The 22,264-nt window shown below is 43.4% G+C and overlaps 2 protein-coding genes across 5 annotated transcripts in view; one reads left to right on the top strand and one right to left on the bottom strand.

Annotated features, from left to right (window-relative positions):
• LOC126101165 (trichoplein keratin filament-binding protein) overlaps nucleotides 1–22,264 on the bottom strand; it is a 796,043-nt gene that overhangs the window by 719,459 nt on the left and 54,320 nt on the right. The window lies entirely within an intron of this gene.
• LOC126101164 (trichohyalin-like) overlaps nucleotides 1–22,264 on the top strand; it is a 223,276-nt gene that overhangs the window by 181,849 nt on the left and 19,163 nt on the right. The window contains exons 4-7 of the mRNA XM_049911859.1: nucleotides 5,147–5,331; nucleotides 7,844–7,958; nucleotides 10,697–10,890; nucleotides 20,195–20,293. Coding sequence (XP_049767816.1) covers nucleotides 5,147–5,331; nucleotides 7,844–7,958; nucleotides 10,697–10,890; nucleotides 20,195–20,293 — 593 coding nt within the window. The remainder of the gene's footprint in view (nucleotides 1–5,146; nucleotides 5,332–7,843; nucleotides 7,959–10,696; nucleotides 10,891–20,194; nucleotides 20,294–22,264) is intronic.

Genomic DNA, 22,264 nt, shown 5'->3' with positions numbered 1-22,264 from the left:
ACGTTCTTCCTACAGTGCAGCTGGGAAAGGAAGCATTTTTGGGTCATACCTCTCTTCAGAAGAGACTGCTGGGGCTAGGGTCACCAGCAGAAGAAAGTTTAATTAATTTCATTTGCGAGTCATTCGCCTTTGTGCCATCCACTTGGAACACGGGCTCACCCGATGAGTGTCCCTTGGGTCACAGCAACGACTACCTGGTCGTTTAACTATTGTCCGGAGTTCCTGTGCCCAGCCATGATGGGCACTTACTCCTTGTCGCAAATGGGGAGTTCCCAGCTGAGGCACCAATAGTGCGATCTCTGTGTGGTCGGGGTGCTACCACCATGCAGGAACTTGATGACTCCTCTCCACCATGGGATGAGCACCTTGTTGGGCGTTGGGTGTTTTACTTTTGCCAGAATGGAAGGGTGCAAAGAAAGAAAGGTACAAAAGGTGGAGTGTACACTATAATGGGCGATCTCTCCCACTTGATCTTCGCTCCTGTAAAATATGGAAGAGGAATGGTAGGTAAAACCCAACAATGCAGACCACATAGTTAAGAACGGAAAGTTGTATAAAGTGTCGGAAGAGAAAAAACACACATGTTCAAAATTGTAAACCAAATCCAAGCATGGTCGGCACCAAGAAGACCCCCCAATTCATAGACAGAAGGGGAAAAGTTATAGCATGACAGACGGACTTGCAACACGGAAAGACAACTAGCATTGCATGGGCTAGGGCCTCATTTTGGCCAAAAATGTACTAAAAAAAAAGTTCCCCGAGAGCGCACTGGGAAAAGGGGCGGGGGGTTGTCTACAGAGAAAACTTAAAAAATCACTTGCGTGTCCCATTTTAGGAAATTACTGAATTGTGTGAAACTCGTACTAAATAGGACTTACAGGGAATACTGAATGTATACAAAGAGCGGCACGAATAGTCACGGGTTTGTTTGAATATCGGCTGACTCTTGAAAACAAGCACCAATTATCCCGCGAAAGCCTACTTACAAATTTTCAAGAACCAGTATTAAATGAATAATCTATGAATAGACTTCACGCACCTGCATCATAAAAAAGTCACTACAGCTAGTCTCATTGAGTACATTACAACATATTTATAAGACGAAACTGAATTTTGGTTTTGAAATCAATTGCCACCCATTGCTATCACACGCAGTTTATGATAGGGGCGCAATTGCAACTCCACCAACGCTATCTGCACAGTGTTTTTATTTCACGGCACGTTGACGGAAGCTCATTGTTGAAACTTCTCCCTGACGATGCACAACCACGACCCTACTGAGTGCACATCACAGAGGATAGTTTGTTTTTTACGGTTGCGCCACCAACATCAACACGGCAGGGGGTTGTTATAAAGCATAAGCACTTTACAGATATGAGTCACACGCATTACTCATTCACAATCCTGTAACGTCTGAAAACTCATCTCTGACCGTTAGTTCCTATGCCAAAATACGGTAAATTTAGGATCATGAATGTTTACATCTGGTATGACACATTACGGTACCAAACTAATGCAAGGAATTCCTATACGGAAATAAGGGTCGGTTCACAAACACACTCGTGACGTGACAGTGCCGTGTCTAGCCCATGCATCTTCTAGGTAAGTAAGAAATATTCTTGTCAAACTGTGACTTGACAGTATTCGCCCTCGCCTGGCGAGGTCAACAATACTGTCGCCTTCGGTGTTCTGTGATCGTTGTATTTACTGCAGACAATGTTGTCGTCGTCTCCGTTATGTGATTATCTTTCACGGGCGCGCAGCATGAGTGTTGATGTTTCCCTTTTTTTCATTTTGCAGTTTGTTGTTTTATTTAATAATAGAAAAACGAACAGCAACAAGCTTATCGAGTCAGAGACAAGTATCCCATGCTACATGATCTGTCCAGTCCAAAGTACACGGACGCGAACTTCCAAATTCCATCTAGTGTGAAATTCGAGTGAAAATGAAGATAAACGGTACGAAATTAATATTTATCGGTTTTTAATAGCAGCATCTTATGAAATCAGACTATAGACCTAAGCTTTTTTTAAAACGTTGTTCATCTGTTGCACACTGCGTATTCCTAATTTACACTTTCTTATATCTAGGCAGTTCATCAACAGGTTGTCAGAACGTAAGTATTCAGTGAATACGTTTCTTGCGGGAAAGGCATTTGTCACTGCGTTCCTCTTTGCAAATCCAGTTTTTGTACTGTGTCATCCCCACTCATAAACTCCACTGACGGTGTAACGTAACTCACTGTATTTGTATTGCATTTTTAATGAAACTACGCAGGAAGCAATTGGTTAAATAGATCGAATCCACTGCTCTGGAAAATCCTGAATCATCCTAATGTCAAATCTAAATCTTCGAATCGTAATATCGAAAGTGTTTTCTGATGAGCTTTGGAATGATTCAAAACGCCAGCTAAAGTGATGCATCCGATTATCTAAATTAACTGCTATATAAGGTTTCATCGTATATTCTTCAACTACAATATCGCATGGAAACCGAGTACCAGCGTCTATCAGGATACTTTTCTGCAACATTCTCTGAATTGGCAAAATTTTCACCACCACTTTTGCCGAATGCTCCATCAACTGTAACAAAAGCGATCATAGCACTGTCACGGCAAGGTTGTGTTTGACTCAGCGTCAATATGAGACAAGGAGTCACGGGCTGGTTCCGTCACGTCATGATTGGTTGTGAATGGACCTTAGCCAACTTTTTGACTTAGAATCGCTCAGTGATCGGACACTAATACAACAAAGCCGTACGACGCAATTATATAACAAAGACCCACCCCTCGTACGAACATCACCACCTACACAGAAACTGGGATCCAGAGAAAACTTCCTGAGCAGTATAAATCATTTAGATATCAAATGTAACACATCTAGTCTCCATCTATGGCGAGCTACACATCATGAAGCATGCGTGGTCTGTCCTAAAGGAGCCCTATCATATGGCCAAAATCTGGATTGGAAAATTGAGAAACCCCTTAGATTAAGAAGCAGAGTAGAACAAAAGTAATCTATGTCAAGGTGGAACTTCCTTAGGGACCATCCCCACCTGCGAGACTGCAGAGAGCCACAAATTATCCAGGACTTGTTCTCAGTTGAAATCTCTATTTCGCCACATAACATGTTGCTGAACTTGTATATTTCTCGAATGAAAAAATTTAATAAATTTTGCTGATTGATTAACACCGAAATAACAATTCATTTACTAAAGTTGCTAACCACTTTTCTCAACGTTTCCTGTTGTTTCAGTACTCTGGCTTACGTGTAAGGAGCGATCAACAAGTTTCCGTTTGAAGGTTACATTAACCTCCTGCCTACATATCGGTGCTTACATACCCGCATTGGAGTCGCGCTGGGTTGCATACATGCTGCAGCAACGCCCTCAAACGGAAACCTTTCGATCGTCCCTTACGTAATTCATAATGGCAGTTGTTATCGTCTAGTGTTATTTTAAAAATATGCTTTTTTTGTTGCTGTATGCAAAATGAAAGGCATAAATGTATTTAAAAATTGATTAAAATAATCGACAGTAGTTGAATCCGTAGCGTAGAAGTTCGTAATAGTAATGACGGTACTTTGGATTCTGATAGTAGCAACTTTTTTAAAAATTTTATTTCAATTCCATACTTGTTAACAAATTGAAGTGTTTGTTGATATGTGGCTCTTACTAATCGCATGAGAATGCGAGGACTCATAATGAACGAACATTTAGTTCAAAAAAAGGAAACACCAACCAGAACACGACGTACTTTTTTTTGGTTTCTAATAACTGGAAAGTATCACTGATGTATGTATTTTTTTATTTAACAATATGGCATTTCACATGTCTGCATCACACTTTAATTTGTATGACCAGTAATTAAAAATAAAAAGTATGATTTTAATTAAAAATTGTGATTCAATATTTGTTACTCTACTTTTCCATTTGATAATAAATACAGAACTTGAACAAAAGTTGTTACCCTGCGAGGTTCGAACCATTGACATTACAGTTAGGAAACCTGTACGCTACACATTCAGCTGCTGGAGATTACATTAAATGATTGTAAATGTTTTATATTTAACAGCGCTCGGAAATTTTCTGATCTCCAAAAACCATTTTATCGAGTTATTCTGAAAATTGTGTCGTGTTGCTTTAGGAAAATGGTGTCAGAGCTCTAAGTTTCAAATAATGTAAGTGTGAAGAAAATCGAAGGGGGCAGCTCTCCTTGTTAGTCAAGCGTAGGGCCCAGTTTCACAGTAAAAATACGTAGTTAACTATCAATCTCTTTAATAAAATGGTTACACAGGGTGTAATAATAGTCTATGCTCTATGGGCCAGCTACGTAACCGCTTTGCGCCATTTTGTCACAACCTTTTCGACGCTTTTGTAGCTCTCGCATTTGCTGGGCACTGGTCATTTTGGGTTTTCTGGATTCCTTTCGACGCAAATTTTCCTCCGACTTGCGTTTTCTGTAGTTTCGAGCATTCTTAAGACATCTTTCATTATTTTATAATTTTCTATTTAACAGCGATTTTCGCTTATATTCCGGTGAATATTTTATTATGTCACGAATATTTTATTGTGTCACTGTGCGTCCTATTAGTGATTCTCAAGCTCATCACAATAACACCGAAATCAATGCCCTACCTAAACGTCTTTCCAAGTGACGCCTGTTTATAATTTTACACAAAGCTAATTTGTAACAATCACGCACATGCGCCTACACTAGTACGACGACGTCACAGGCAAAACAAATACTGCGCGACAAACACGTACATACAAGAGCTGTCCGTTGACTCAGTGTTCGTGCTTTACTAGTCTCGCGTTATTAGCAATTCAATCTCACATATTCGGTCACTCGAGAAAGTTCGGCCGACGAGATAATACGAGTTTGCGTCAAAAAATGTTTTCGTTTCAATACGCTCGTTTCCCTGCTCACATTGCTGGTCGAGGTGGCCTGCAGCAGGGACAATTCATTACTAGAGCGACGTGATGCTTGCGCCTGCCCGATCCTCGCAGTGCCGCCCCGCCCCATTTCCCGAGTCGCAGAACTACTCGCATTTGGCGGTCCGCCCGAGCGTCTCGTCGCCAGCCGGGCCGGCCGCGGCCACTCACCGCCAGTCAACACCCAGTGTACAGTACCTACCGGCTGTTGCAGAGCCGCCGACCCAGCCACTGCCCCCAGAGAAAGCCGCCAAGCTGGAAGCCCTCCGCAGCCGGCCCCGGAAGCGGCCCGACTGGGGCGCCATGATGAAGGACATCGAGCAGGGCAGGCGCCTGCGGCACGTCCAATGCAACGACCGGAGCAGCCCGCTCATCCCCAAGATCAAGGTCAAGGACAAGGTGAGCCACGAACTGCAACAAGTACCAGTCCCCCACCCCCCCCCCCCCACGGGAATACGACGAACCTACGACTCCTCAAGTCCCGTCCACTCTTGTCCGTGCTGCACTACTGACGTACGAGCGTGTCTTCGATTACCTGGGACCTGTACTCCATCGGGGCAGTACTCATGCGTATTGGCCTATTTACACGGCAGGCAGTATCCTACTAGGGCCGGCGTGTCCAATGGCCAGTACACAGACCAGCTGTGGCCTAGAATATCGCGATCCAGGGGTTGAGACATTCAGGACAACTGGAACCGCAAACAGCCATCCTGATTCAAGTACTCCGTGCTTTTCCTTAATCGATTAAGGCGAACTCCTGGATAGCTTTTCTTACGTGGGTATGGCTGATTTTCATCCCTATGCTTCACTTACCCGAGCTTTTACTTTGTTTTTAATATTCTCATCGTCGAAGGGATGTTTTCATTACAGTTAAGTACAATTATTGTATTGCGGCCAAGCACGATGCTAGAGCAAGAGATGGAGCTGTATAAAATGAACGCACTGTTCCAGTAACTACCACAATTACTAAACCAGAACTGAGATGTGATGACTACTTGGACCAGTTATTATGAAAAGCGACACAGTGTCAATAGCTTCAATGGCTAGGTACCTATCGGTGTTGAAACATTCCACAGCGTTGAGAACATGCAACAATGTAGACTCGATCCACTGCACAGGAGAAATGACTTCAGAATCTAGGCAGACGTTCGTTCCTATGGCTAACGTACGTGCCCAACTATGCAGAAGAATTCAATCTGACGTTTTAGACCAATCTACATTCTCCAGTTGGAATGCTGGTTGGAACGACGGAGTCGCTTATCATGAGAGTAATTTGAACAGTTCGCGGAATCACCAGTCAGTGCTAGCGCTACGAGGGTCCGGGGCAATAATAGGTCATCCCTTATGAGTAAACACGTGACGCCTCAGTGCTCTGGGCAACCTGCGCTGCGGACGTCTCCCTTTCGTTGTTCCCGTGTAGTGATTTGTGGAGATGGAAAAAATCGAGATTCGAGCAATGACTAAGTACTTTGTACAGAATTATATGGAAGCAAAGGAAATTTCACGCTGATTTTCAGGACACATTGGGGACTCTGCTCCTTCATATTCACTTGTTACTAAGTGGATAAACAAATTTAAATTGGTCAGGACAACTTATATGATGCTCCACATTTTCGTTGGCTAAGACATGCCACTGCCCCAGAAGTTATAGCGGAAGTGCATTAAATTCTTATGGAGGATCGTCGACTGAAAGTGCGACAAATTTTAAAGCTGTAGGGGTATCTTCTGCACGGGCACATCACATTTTAATAGTGTAATTGGATATGAGAAAATATCTGCTAGATGGGTGCTGTGACTCTTAAGGCAGGATCAGAATTGTATCACAATGGAAATGTCCGAGCAATGTTTGACCGTTTTCAGAACAACGAACAAGATTTTTTGCGTCCGTTTTTTGATCACAAATGAAACTTGGGTTCATGTGCGCCCACACACAAGTGTCGCTCCCATGCCAAAAAGTGTGAACTACGCCGCTAAGATACGAACTGTTTGCACAGCCACTTTATTCGCCTGATTTGGCTTCGTGAGACTTCAGTCTCCTCCCCAAGCTCAAAATTTTCCTCGATGGACGCAGATTCTCTTCAAACGAAGAACTGAAAGCCGATGTTGACATGTATTTTGCAGGCCTGAGGAACTAATTTTTGAGATGGGATCAAGGCATTGGAACACGGATGGACACAAGGCATTGGAACACAGATGGACAAAGTGCCTTATTATGTACGGACACTACTTTGAAAAATAGAAAAGTTTCTCCGACGCAAGTATTTCTTTCTATTCCATTCTTAAAACTTTTCCAGCACCTCCCGTAACTCTCATTGGGCGCGACTGGGAAGTAGACATCTACTAGAATAGTCCCCATTTTGGAAACACGGCACACAGTGATCAATGACATATTTTTGAGTTGACTATAGCGGTAATGAATGAACAGCTGTTTCAGATGCTACTTCTGTTGACAGGTATCCTGTCGTGGAATTCCGCGCTCTCCAAGACCATCCTTTTGGTCGTTCAAACTACTGTTTGTTATATCCACCAGTCTTCCTACACTCTTAATTACGGCAGTTCACGAGTAACCCCCAGCTGCGGCAGTCTGCGAGATAGAGGCAACATTTTGAAAGGACTTACGTCCTTTTAACAATCAGCAACTCAATTCTACAAGTTATTGTTTAAGATCCCAAGCGAACGATACCAACAATGCAATAACGTCGCTGTATCCTTTTATAGGTTCACAATCGGGTCATAATTTCATGGTCATACAATGTGTGTATCCTGAGAATAGAAGCAAGGCATTAAACTCTGGTATCCCATGCAGAAATCGGGCAGATGTTGTCGAGTGCCAACAGCAATACTGTGTGGAGACTGATCGATTGTTGGCTGTAAAAGGGCGAAATCTGAAATGCTACTGTTGTGTTCGCAGTTCATGTACGAGTCAGAGAAGGACACAGTACACAACCAACTGCTGAAGGAGATCCAGAGCGGAGTCAAGCTCAAGAGGGTGGTCACCAACGACCGCAGTAAACCGCAACTCGATGGTAAGTAGTAGCACGCTGTCTAGCTCTTACAAACTGCAACATACAATCGGCCACACACAACGTCACTAGGGTGCTTAAATTATTCTGCTTTGCTCGTAATACATATCAAGGGCAACACGATAACTCTACTGGTAATAACACTTTTTTCAGGAAATGGTATAACCATATCTGCGTTTGCTAAAATGGTAGAAGCTTTTGGCAACAGGCTTTTGATGAGTTCACGAACCTTACAGACGAGAAGGAAAGATTTCTGAAGTACATGAAAACTATTGTAGCGCCTAAAATAATTCAAGGCAAAAAGTAACAAGAAAGCTCTGTCGCTACAGGGGAAACAAAAGTAAACACTGAGTATACTAAGAGTTCTGCCGCAGCTTGTTTAAGCTTTAAGTGACTGAGCGACATAATTATATGGCGCAAACTGACTCGATATCCCACTCTCCTTCCAAACAGGAATGCAGAGCCTCAGTACCTGATCACTTCACTGTGACAATAAGAAAAGCACGTAAAATTGGAAGCAGTGCTTCACCGCGTAGCAATCAAAGACGAAGAAGGGAGGAAGGGGGAGGGGGAATACGATTAATGCAGCGTCAATGAATTCGCACTCGCGGCGATGTCAAAACTAATCCCTATGCCCTAGTTTACTTCAGTCCGGAGAACCTTCACCTCCGAGGATAATTAAGCGAACAAGTTTGCATCTGAAGTGGCGAGGGCATAACCACGAGTTCTCGAAACGCTGCTCACTACATATACTTGTTCTGAATAGTGTGGCAGAACTTTCGAAATAAATGGCTAGCTCCACCATGGTGCGAAACGTAACGCTCTCAGCGTACAGTACCATCGTTTTAAAAGTACGTACTGTTATAACGATCACACGAACAACGTGAAGACGTATGTCTCCCCCCCCCCCACACACACACATACAGTTTTATAAAATTAAACATATTCCTACAAGTGTGATCAAATATGTGACGAAACAAATTAATAAGACGATGGTTTCGGGACTTTTACAATTTACAAGTTGACTACATCACACACTTGCGGTGTTCTTAAAGACAGAAAAAAAACAAGGGCTTAGTTTACAGCGGTCAGTCTTGTATATGTGAAAAGTCTCATTTTTGTGAATATTTTTTTTCATTCTTTGATTTCGTACCCGCGGAAGTATCATATCTGTTACAGTAATTGTGAAAATTTACACTTCTGTGCTGTTGCATAAGTACCTGGGTAGTTTCTTAACGAAACAATCGTACACAACAATGTTTTTCCGCCGCTGCAGAGTCTCTCGGTTGCAATAGACACTAAGTTATTTGCGGCTAATCCCTTCCCTTTTCCACTCCTTTCGTAAATAAGTAGTAGCGAGAAAACAATCTAACCGATTATCTGAGCACTATTTCTGTAGCACGCGGCCCGGGCTCTTGGCTCTGTCTCTTTAGAACACTTTCATCCCACTTCCCGGCGTCTCCGCTGTAAAACATCTGTGCTGAGGGTAAGTAGACCGCGCCGCTTTGTCAGGAAACCTAACCACACTATCTGCAGAGCTCCCTGAGCAAGCGGTAGAGTCGAACTAACATGCCAAAAGAGGTGCCAGTGCAGGAAGTTATACCGGATGTTTTAAAACGTACGAGAAATTAGTAACGTATAAAACGAAGACGCATGGTGCAGAGTAGCGAGGTGAGGACATTATTTTTGAGCAGGCCGGGATGGGTCGGGGTTGGATTTGCCTACTGTTTTCGTCAGATTTAGAGCGCATATTTCGTTGCCAGCTGTTTGGAAACAAACCAAACAGTAAGTTGTGGATAAGTGCCTACCAAGGCGTTAACGCTGTACGTCACAGTCCTTATGACGTTCTCTTTGTTTATCACATTACGATTTTTCGGTCCATCTTAAATTTCAGCGATACTGTCTTGTCTTATTCATTGATGGCGCCGGAAAACACCGCTGGAGCAAGGTACTGCGTGTCACCGTACAGACAAAACACCCAGCAATGAAAACTGCGGTCTACACCCGACGAAGACAACTAGGGATGATGTCGACGTGTTGTGGAACGGATAACACGATATTAATTCGCCTGAAGACCAATATGGTGGAAAATTGAAAATTTAGCCTAGAAAACCTAAAACATTACATCACACCATTTCAGATAAACTATGGCTCGGAAAGGGTTAAATATTTCTCTAGTGCCCGTATTCCTAGGAAGTTAGCAAGCCGAAGATTACCAGATTTAACACCAGTAGAGATCTTTCTACGTTGCTACGTGAACAATTTGTTAAATTGTAAACCAGCGGAGAGAGTGGATGATCTCGTACCTCACATTTCAACAACTAAAACTGTAGTAATACTTTTATCACCCTTCAGTTCTTTCTCAATAGGCATTGTATATGAAGCTGCAAGTGAAAATTTTAGGGCAATACAGTTATAACAATAGTTCAATATTAAAATGTCCTCAAAAATACAATGGCTCGATCTGTAAATTCACTTACTTTAATGTAAAGGTAAACTGCCGCAGATCGCATACTTTTTGATTTACTGGACTAGTTTCGCTTTTCAGAAGCGAGCATTCTCGGATGTTCGTTGCTATGATGGCAACACGAGAAACGTTCAAAGCTTGGCGCCACTGTCAACACAAAGTGATGTGAGCTGGATCAAGCAATTACTGTTTGTCGACTTCACTTTGCTCGGCTGGCTACCATTTTGCACCTCGCAGCATCCTCACTCCTGCACTTGTCTCATTTGTGGCCCAGGACTGCGCAAGTTCCGGCGGCAGATGACCATCGAGGAGCAGATCCAGAAGGCCGAGGTAGAGCCCGACGCCGCGGAGCCGGACGAGCTCGACGACATCGATAAGGTGCGCGACGACCTGCAGTCGACCAAGCAGATGCTCGCGCTCGAACTCCGCAACAAGGAGGCAGTCGAGCGCGAGAACAAGCGCCTCCAGGTGAGTGCACAGACTTCCCAACACCGGGGGCCGACAGCAAATGCGCATCTCTACAAGACGCGCACTTTGTAAGAGCACCGTTTAGATATAATGAATCCTTCCCACATAATAAACAACTTGCTGCGTCCCTGAACACACACATTAGCGTGCTCTCAGTCGCCCTTCGTATTATTTGGCTTGAAGAGAAGTATGTTACGCCTAGGTGGTCCCTTAATTGCCCTCAACTTGCTGAGGGCCGTAATAGTCAGCCATCCCACACCACAGTGGTGCAAAATTTGATGTCGCAGCTGCGATTTTAAGTCTGTGCCCGCTACTCGAATTTCAAGTTTGTCTCACGTGGTTGCTTCTTTAGCTAATTGTCAACTATTCAATTCCCAGAACATGTGGCTCGATCAGATGGATGTTACAGTGGATCTGGAGCTGTGAAAGTCCTTGGATGGTAGCAATTAAAAAGTTTCCGAGGTAACACTGAGATATGCTTTACAAGTAGCTCGTGGAGTCTCTTCCAACCAGGAAGTTCTTTGTTGCTAGATTTTCAATGTATAGCAGAGATCATGTTATGGCGACCAAGTCTGCAGTTTTTACGCTACGTGCACTCAGCAGAGAATACTTCTTGTGCCCCCCCCCCCCCCCCCGTACGTGTGCAAAAGCAAAACTAACTCCGTCGTTGACTTTCGATCCACCTGTGTTGACGCATTTGGAGTTGGGTAGTCATCGAGGACTGAATGGAACAGGCGTGTGCTGGGGTCTGTATTTTCTTAGGGGCCATGGAAAAGGTCCATCCGAATCATAGTACACACCACAGGGAGCGCCAAGAGGGAACTCCATGAACGCAGGCAACAGGGGGAATTGCTCCTTACACAGAGCCTCCAATCCTACCCCACCTGATGCACACGTTTTTGAGCGATTTGGAAATACTCTTAACTGTTGGCTATAAAAGAGAGTCGAGTAACACGCACGGGTAGGCATCTAACGGATTTTGACCACATAGTTCACCACCAGTTGCTGGTATCTCAGTGGTGCAATCCGAGCCTTCACCAAGAGGCTATCTACACGGCTCATAGGGAAGGTTCCAGCAATCAACCGCATACCACTATGGTGACGAGGGTATAACAAGCTCAAAACTAATGATATCGTCAACCTGTAGGCGCCACATCCATAGTCCAGGTGGAGTAAGATCAAAGCTTTTGTAACATCACAGAACAGTGTGGTCTGTGCTCCAGGAAGTGCTGCTGAGAAATCTGACAGAATTAGGTTGCCTCATGCAATCTGCCTTGAGCTGGTGTACATGCGGTAACCATGTTAGCATACTATGAAATTAAAGGTCTACAAATTTAAAATTTTCAACGACGTCAAGTAACAGGTCACCGAGATAAAGTTCTGGGCGAGGGTGCACATTTCTGAGTCTACAAAAGTGCATAACGCGAGTTTTCGTGGGAGAAAACTGATATCCCTCATTCAGGGTGCAATTCTGTACTTACTGTATGGCTCCCTGAAATTTGCACTCTGTGGTGTGCAATGATGTGGAGCTGTAATGCAGGCACAGATCGTCAAAATACAGTGATGGTGAGACTGTGGGTTCCACTACAGTCACAATACCACTTACATCCAAAACAGTCAGACGGATAGGACATTACTGATAGAAACTGATAAGCAACCCCAGGAGTCCAACTCAAATAGTTGGTATCGTTCGCCTTCCACAAGTCAAAGAACACAGATTACGTGTTGCCAAAGCACAAAAGCTTTGCGCATTGCAGATCCGAGACATTTCAGTTGGTCTGTGGTGGACCGGAGTGCCCTAAAACCACTTCGAAATTTCGATAAATGTGCTAAGGCTTCCAGGCACCAACATACTCGTCCGTTGACCATTCTTTCAGATAATTTAGAGCCCATTCGTTACAGAGATTGGTCGATAATTAGTCAAAATTTGAGGCTTTTTTGCCAGTTTCGGGGTAGGAATAACAACACGCTCCCGCCATTGGGAGAGAAACTGCCCTTCTAGCAAAAAACGATTCAAAAACCCGAAGATGTGTTTTATACTGTCGCTGTTAAGATGTTTAAGCATTTGGTTACGGATTTTGTCAGGTCCTGTGTCTCGACACTCTGAGAAAGAACGACGGAACTCCCATTCACTAACGGAGCAACTGTGATTCGAGGCCTCCTGAATGGAAGGATAAATAGTTTTCTGCGCCAGCACCTTCCAGGTCAGTAAATTAGGATGGTAGTTACTATATGCGGACACTTGAGTGAATTGTGGGGCAATGACCTTGCGATTAGTACAGATGTCGCCACTGAGGGAGATGCCACGAATTGCTGTACAGTGGGTGTCCGCAAATGCGGCCGAGTTAAGCCCATACTTGAGACGATGGAGTGTGGGCTCCCGTAAATGTACATATTGTTCCCAACATTTGCGCTTTTTTTATTATTAAAAACAGCGCCTTCGCTCGATGTCGCTATTAAATGTTACGTGAAAGATTGGCGTTTGTGTACTGAAGTGCCCTTTGACGCTCTCTGATAGCTGCAGCTATTTCTCCACACCACCACGTCACATTTCCGGCAGGAAGGGCCTGATGAACAGGGTATTGTTCCTTCCACAGCGTGTATAATCATGTAAGCAGTATCTTGTACCACCCCTTCGATATCCTTTGGAGGTGAAAGCTTGCTAATTTGAGATATTACATACTATTACCCTAGTTAGCAGGTGGACACGGAACAGCCACAGTTTCTAATGCAGTATTCAGTGGCAGCTGCTTACTGAAAGAGTCGGAGTATATGAGTGTGCAGACTTCCCTCTCGGTGTTAACAATATTTTTTGCGTTGGGATCTGTAATTTTTAACTATAGGGAGCTGAGTTTCTGAGAATCATGTCCAGTGAAATGCCACGCCGACTGCACAGTAAGTAGCAGTTAATTGAAGGAGTTCGGATAGTTGGCGATGGTAGCCGTTACAATTCCACTGAAAGATCAACAGACTGGGTTCTGAGAAAGCAGCAAAGGGGAAATGGGAGTATAGATTATTTTTCTGTTGAGTCATCAGTATTCATCAACTCGACCTAGAGAGAGAGAGAGAGAGAGAGAGAGAGAGAGAGAGAGAGAGAGAGAGAGAGAGAGAGAGAGGGGGGGGGCTGATGTACCATCTCCTGATTGAAAAACAGGCACTGACCTTTGGCTAGGACCATGAGCTGGTGTCTGAGTCCTTGTCATCGCGCAACGTGTGTTTGCAAAGTTTGGCGTTATATGGATTGGGAGAGAGAAAAGAAAACCCATGAATATAAAGCACTTGAACGTATGTTGCATCAAGATTGTAAGAAAAAGTTTGAATGACTACAGAACTGATAACTGTAGATCAAGTGTTCTATATTCCTGATTTTTCTTTTCCCTCTTGAAAATTGAACATACTAGCAAATAAGGCGGGCGGTGTACTGGGCGGTTTACACATGTAGGGGATTGTTTACACAATATCTGCCCTCATGCATTGTTCTTCCACACGTCCCACAAGTAGCCTCATTAGTCCATGTGTCCAAGCCTGTGGCACCTGAAACATCTCTCAGGAGGAGAAAAATACGATTTGGCATCACACCTATGAACCATGATCTTAATATTCTCAGGTAAAAGATTTCCACTGAAAGGCAGAATGAAGGCTCCAGGGCCCACTCTATTATCCTCAGGTCCTCTCTCAATGCACACCACTCTAATTAGAGCGCAGTTCTTCGTCTGTTTGTGTAGTGTAAGATCCATGTCGAAGATAAGACAATGAATCCTGTTGAGTTTGTTATGAAAAGAGATGGTAATTTCTACATCTCCGAGCTTGTTGTAGATCTGAAATGCTTGTTATTGGTTAGGATTCAAAATATTGACCAACAAAAATCCTTTTCTCATTTTCTCTATTGCAGCAACTTTCCCGAACCTATCCTTAATATTCTCAACGGAGAACAGTGCCTTTGTTGTTGCTGAAGATTCTCAGTCAGTTCTGAAGCATGCCAAGAACTGGGTAAGTCTCTGTATCAAAATCTTGCTTTCTAACTGCTGAGACGGCCATGTTTGCGCGACCACTGGTATGGGCGAGTTGGATCCGTTTCATTGCGGATCTCCCGCTCCGATGCCACTCCCTGCGATCTGAGCTCTCCTACGGCAGAGGCTACCTAGCACAGCAGCCGCTGCCCCGAGTCCCAGACTTGACAGGTGCCATCTCCGCCGCATACATGGGGAATTTACGGCTCAGACTAAAGCAGAGCTATATCTGGGGTGTCAGCGGGCTACAACCGTGTGGTGTACGAGCCCTGACGTCTTCGCCCCCCCCCCCCCCCCCGCACACACACAACAGATTGGCTATGGTGCTGGGTTTCCAGTGAAAACAAAGATTCGCACAGCGCACAACGGAAATATTATACACCACGTAAGGCGTTCTTTTCCAAACGGCCCAGTATCTGTAAAATTTAGAGAGGAGGTCAAACCCTACGGCGGGATCATAAGTAATTAACTTAAAAAGGTTAAGAAAGAGGTTATGAAATGAGCTAAAACTGACGACTGTCCTTAAAATAGCTGAGTCATCAACATACAAACATGACTAGGTATAAGACTCCTTTTAGTCGCATCTTACGACAGGGAAGCCATAAGCGCTAGTGTGTTTTAGTCGGGATATCGGAGGGGGAGGGGGAGGAGGAAATTAGATCAGATGGTAGAAAATTTCATTCAAAGACTCCTCAGGTAGCGCAGCCACCCTCGAAGGAGATAACTTAAAACACGCTTTCTCGAACGATACTAATTCGTGTGCGAATTAACAAGAACTGTGTGTTTTTTAAGTGAACATAACATGGGAATGAGGAATTTTACTATCAGAAGGACCGCTTACCATCATATTACTACCGATACGAACAAGAATACTGGAGTAAATGAAGGGGCTTAATTAAATTTCTCTCACGCCCATCAAATATAGCTTGCCTGGGATTCTATGAAGAAGAACCGCCAAGGATATTCTTCACAACAACTGTGCTAAACTGACCGAGATTTAGAAATAAATTGAAACGGCTTGTGCAGCAATTATAACATGCACTTCCGCGAACTTTCTTCTTTCTTCCCAAGCGATGGTCGTGTCAGCCTCCAGTAATTATATTCAGACCTGAAGAAGTAAAACCGAGGCAGCACTGTGACGTCAAACAGCAGCATACAATATAGAATGCATCCATCACTGATACCTGACTGGAAATAAACAGAAAAAACTCTACACTTCTTAGATCGCTAGTACTCTAAAAAAGTGACACATAAGACTCAACACACATGTTTACCGAAGTAAGGTGATCAATCTGATTAGCTTCAGTACCTGTGGAAGGCGATCTTGACTACGATTCCTTGTACGCCTGTATGAATAGAGTATTTTTAAGTTTGCAGTTTTTATTTCCCTGAAATGTACGTAAATACTTCGTACCACCAGGATAAATGCGACGAAACAGTCAAATAACAAGGAAATTCTCTTCCACAACTGCACAAATAAATCATCAACAGTTTACTGTAGTCACCAAAACGATTCCAACCATTCAACATGTGCAGTCTTTAATTGAACACGCGTTCTCCTAGGATGGAAGAATGTAGGTATTAGGTCTGGACAAAGCCTAAACCAAAAAGAAAAAAGTACGACTTACAGCACCACGCAGGTTATTTTTCACCATGGTTATATGCAGTAGAACATTAGTCAAAAGAATAGAAGCTCATTGCATACAGCTTAACTTCGAATAAAAAGAATTGTTGCCGTTTTACTCTGAGCATGCATATTTGTTTTTAAACTATAAAACAGATACAGATTAGGAAAATAACCTTCTTATGACAGTGGACGCAAGCTTAAGAATCAGTAATACAGGATATTTACACTATGAGCTAAAGTTCATTTTCGAAAAAAGCACCCAAACCGAATTCTTAATGAGCACATTGCGAGACCACAATATCAAACTAAGCTTAAATTTTCGATGCTTCTCTAGGGAGCTCAAAAAAATTGCAACCTTAGGCTTCTTTACATATCCTTGGAGTATTTGGATCACATGATTGCCTTAGACCTCAGTAAAACTCATTGCTTCAGAGTTTGCCCCTGTTGCCTTAGACCATTTTGCTCTTTTACAACCAAATGCGCCAATTTATTGCGTGATCTGAACTGCTCCGTATACATCCAAGCAAGGACGCAAGACAATTTTTGCCGCAACTCTGAGGGGACGAACGGCGAACGCCGTTCTATCGCCCCGCACCGTTTCAGCAGAGCGGCCGGTTATTTTCGCCGCTCCAGTAAGACTCGCCCACGGGCCGCGACTGCGCTGCCAAGTGACAGGTTACCAAACGCAGGAGTGCGGTCGTTACTTCAACAGCTTTGTCAGCTGTCCGTGTCACGCGCGGCCCTGCCAAAAACAATATGACACGCGCGTCTTTCACACCCACAAGCAGTGCATGTAATCTCTAAAGAAAAGCACTCGCTTCTGGGAGGACTCTCCCGACCATCCCCTGTTAATTTTTAACTGTCACTATCTGTCTATATTAAGCAATATTGCATGTTGCTGAACAGCAAGTTTAGGTTGCCAAATATCGCTTGTGGCTCTTTGAGATCAAATACTTGGTCATATTTCTAAAATGGGGTAATGGAAAATTTTACATTTCAAGGGGGAGAAATAGGGGATAAATGCTTTTTTATTTTATTTTTAAAAAATATGTTGCTATTAAAGCAGTTTTTAAGTTATATCAACGAAAATTGTATTCGCTTTCCCAATCGGAGAAGAAAATTAGGTGTTTCAGCATTTTTGAAAATTTAACCGCTATGGGAATGAAATAGTGGGAAGCTCTTTTTTAAAGTAATCATTAAAAAACTACTAAAGTATTTTTAAAGCTACATACATGAAAAATGGTATTTGACTTCTCGGTTACAAATGAAAAAATCGTGTTAATGTGTTTTTTTTTTTTTAATTCAACCCCTAATGGGGTGAGACGGGGGATAAAATATTTTACGAAAATATTTCATTATGTAAGTATTTTTAAAGCTAAATCTATGAAAACTTGAATTTGGCTCGTCGGTTGAAATACACTACTGGCCATTAAAATTGCTACACCATGAAGAAATGCAGATGATAAACGGGTATTCATTGGACAAATACATTATACTACAACTGACATGTGATTACATTTTCACGCAATTTGGGTGCATAGATCCTGAGAAATCAGTACCCACAACAACCACCTCTGGCCGTAATAACGGCCTTGATACGCCTGGGCATTGAGTCAAACAGAGCTTGGATGGCGTGTACAGGTACAGCTGCCCATGCAACTTCAACACGATACCACAGTTCATCAAGGGTAGTGACTGGCGTATTGTGACGAGCCAGTTGCTCGGCCACCATTGACCAGACGTTTTCAATTGGTGAGAGATCTGGAGAATGTGCTGGCCAGGGCAGCAGTGGAACATTTTCTGTATCCAGAAAGGCCCGTACAGGACCTGCAACATGCGGTCGTGCATTATCGGATCGAATGAAGGGTACAGCCATGAGTCGTAACACATCTGAAATGTAACGTCCACTGTTCAGAGTGCAGCCAATCCGAACAAGAGGTGACCGAGACGTGTAACCAATGGCACCCCATACCACCACACCGGGTGATACGCCAGTATGGCGATGACGAATACACGCGTCCAATGTGCGTTCACCGCGATGTCGCCAAACACGGATGCGACCATCATGATGCTGTAAACAGAACCTGGATTCATCCGAAAAAATGACGTTTTGCCATTCGTGCACCCAGTTTCGTCGTTGAGTACACCATCGCAGGCGCTCCTGTCTGTGATGCAGCGTCAAGGGTAATCGCAGCCATGGTCTCCGAGCTGATAGTCCATCCTGCTGAAAACGTCGTTGAACTGTTCGTGCAGATGGTTGTTGTCTTGCAAATCTCCCCGTCTGTTGACTCAGAGATCGAGACGTGGCTGCACGATCCGTTACAGCCGTGCGGATAAGATGCCTGTCATCTCGACTGCTAGTGATACGAGGCCGTTGGGATCCAGCACGGCGTTCCGTATTACACTCCTGAACCCACCGATTCCATATACCGCTAACAGTCATCGGATCTCGACAAACGCGAGCAGCAGTGTCGCGACACGATAAACCGCAATCGTGATAGGCTACAACCCGACCTTTATCAAAGTCGCAAACGTGATGGTACGCATTTCTCCTCGTTACACGAGTCATCACAACAACGTTTCACCAGGCAACGCCGGGCAACTGGTTTGTGTATGAGAAATTGGTTGGAAACTTTCCTCATGTCAGCACGTTGTAGGTGTTACCACCGGCGCCAACCTTGTGTGAATGCTCTGAAAAGCTAATCATTTGCGTATCACAGCATCTTCTTCCTGTCGGTTAAATTTCGCGTCTGTAGCACGTCATCTTCGTGGTGTAGCAATTTTAATGGCCAGTAGTGTACAGCCGGCCGGTGTGGCCAAGCGGTTAAAGGCGCTACAGTCTGGAACCGCGTGACCGCTACGGTCGCAGGTTCGAATCCTGCCTCGGGCATGGATGTGTGTGATGTCCTTAGGTTAGTTAGGTTTAAGTAGTTCTAAGTTCTAGGGGACTGATGACCTTAGAAGTTAAGTCCCACAGTGCTCAGAGCCATAGCCAGTAGAGTATATGTTCATGGCTTTTGGAAATTCAACCCCTATAGCAGCGAAATAGGGGATGAAAGTTTTTATGGAAACATTTCATAATGAATGCATTTTTGAAGTTAAATCTATGAAAATTTGTATTTGGGTTCTCTATTAGAATAAAAAAATACAAAAGAGATCGACATAGGGGGTGAAATGTTTTATTAAAATATTTTAATGTGAACGCATTTTTAAAGCCAAATCTTTGAAAACTGGTATTTGGCTTCTCGGTTAGGAAAAAAAAAACCAATTACGTGTTTCGCTGTATTTTCGTTACTTTAAAAAAATTTAAAGCTAAATCTATGAAAACTGGTATTTCGCTTCTCGGTTAGATATAAAGAAATACGTGTTAAGGGATGAAAATTTCTGACGACGAGAATACAAGAGGTATGATTAACACAAACCTATGATCCCAGTTACCAGAATCGCCTTCTGATCAGAACTACGTTCGGAAAAAACGTAACCACAAATACGCAATTATCTCGCAAACGGCTGGATTGCATACCTTTTTTTCCGACCGTTTTCGCCCCTATTATATTATACCTTCATGTGTGCCAGTTTTCGCTGTTATGATACATCTCGGTTGGTGCTTTCTTCCATGGTGTCTGGTACCGTGGAGCCCGACGAATTCAATCAACTCCTGCCGCAGGCACGAGTGCTGGATTTGGAGGCGGAAGTGGAGAAGCTGCGGGCGCAGACGCAGCCGGGCGGGCAGACTCCGGCGGCCAAGCGCTCGGAGGAGCAACAGGTAAGAAACTGCTGCCGCAGCTCCCCATGCCCAGTTCTATTCAGTGCCTCTTAGTCATCCGACATGTCCCTCTGATCGATCTCTAGAATTCTTCCGTATCACCTCATTTCAAAACCTTCCATTATCTTCTTATCTGAACTCTTTATCGTTTATGTTTTTACATACAGGGCTACACTTCATTCAGAGGAATATCTTCAGAAAAAAGTTCCTCTTTTCCAGAAATGCTGTTCTTCTTATTGCCCGTCTGCATTTTATATTCTTTCTACTCCAGCCATTATCAACGGTCATGCTGCCCAAATAGTACAACTCATCTACTATTTTTAGAGTCTCATATCCTATCCGAATTCCCCAGCATCGCCTGATTTAATTCGATTATCCGTTATCCTTGTTTTACTTCTGTCGGCACTCACCTTTTCTTCAAGACACTATCCACTCTCTTTACTTTCTCTTGCAAGTCCTTTGTCATCTTCAACAAAATTACAATGTCATCAGCAGACCTCATAATTTTCATTTTCTTTCTCTGAACTTTAATTCCGTCTCATATTTCTCTCTAATTTCCTTTACTGTTTGCCTACTGTACAGACTGAATAACACTGGGGATAGACTATAGCCCTGACTCACTTCCTTCACTGGGGATAGACTATAACCCTGACTCACTTCCTTCTCAACTACTACTTCCCTTTCCACGTCTCTCTCGATTCTTATAACTACAGTCCATTGTGTGTACAAGTTGTAGATAGCCTTTCGCCCCCTGTATTTTCTCCCTGCTACCTCCAGAATTTCAAAGAGTGCATTCCAGTCAACACTAAAAACTCTATATCTGCAAATGCTAAAACATATGTTTGCCTTTCTTCTTCACTTCAGCTTATCTTCTAAGGTAAGGTGTAGGACCAGTATGTCCTTGCCCTTTTCTACATTTCTCAAAAACCCAAACTGATCTTCCCCGAGGTCGTCTTTTATCAATTTTTCCATTCTTCTGTATAGAATTCGTATCACAATTTTGTCATCATGAATGCTGATGGTTCAGCAATGTTCACACCTTTTAACATCCAGTTATTTGGAACTGGAATTCTTACATTTTTATTCCTGAAATCTGAAGATATTCCGCCTGTCTCATAAATCTTTGGTAGAACTGTTTTGTGATGGTTGCGGCTCCTAACGCTCTGAATATTGCCCTCGTTTCCCTTGTATAGCACTTCTGTACATTCCTTCCAGCTTCAGCTTTCACTTCTTTGCTTAGTATGGGCTTGTCATCTGAGCTCTTAATATTTACATGTGTGTTTCTGTTTTCTACGAAGTTCTCTCTAATTTTTATATAAACGTCATCCATAAGGGGCAGTCAAATGAAAACGAGACAGATGGATGGAAAAAAAGTAACTGAACCGTTTATTATTTCAAAAGTAACCGCCATAAATGTTAATACATTTATCCGCTGTGAGACAAGACGGTCAGTGCCTTCATGGAAAAATGTTTGCAATTTCCTACGGAACCATGTTTGTACCCAGGTGTGTACCTCTTCGTCTTAAGCAAATCAACGGCACCGATTGTCTTTCTTCAGCGCACCAGAAATATGGAAATCACATGGAGAGAGATGGGGATTGTAAGAACGACGTGTTTCGGCTTGGCAGCGAAAGTTTTGCAGCATAGTTGAAATAGCCTTGGTGTAACTGGGTAACCTCTTTTGATGCTAGTCAGTTGTCAGTATGAGCATTACTGCAAAGGGCATTTGATTCTAAAGCATTATGTCAGGGTGAAAAACAGTAAATAAATTACTTTTTCTCTCTTAACAACCTGTGGGCAGGGTGGGTTCTTCCTTGGCTCGGGTGTGAGGCAGAATGAAACAGCATTTTTACATAAGATAACTTTTAGTGAAAGATTTGTACAATGGTTTCCTAACTGGATTGTTCTGGCTGGGAGAGCGGCAGCTGTGTCGTTTGCGAAGCCTTCTGCTGCGTGAGCAGCGGCGTCTGA

The sequence above is a fragment of the Schistocerca cancellata genome, chromosome 9 (assembly GCF_023864275.1).
Source record: "Schistocerca cancellata isolate TAMUIC-IGC-003103 chromosome 9, iqSchCanc2.1, whole genome shotgun sequence".
In the NCBI taxonomy this organism is placed as follows: Eukaryota; Metazoa; Arthropoda; class Insecta; order Orthoptera; family Acrididae; genus Schistocerca; species Schistocerca cancellata.
The sequence above is the reverse complement of the archived record's forward strand: the minus strand, read 5'-3'. Positions and strand labels throughout refer to the sequence as shown.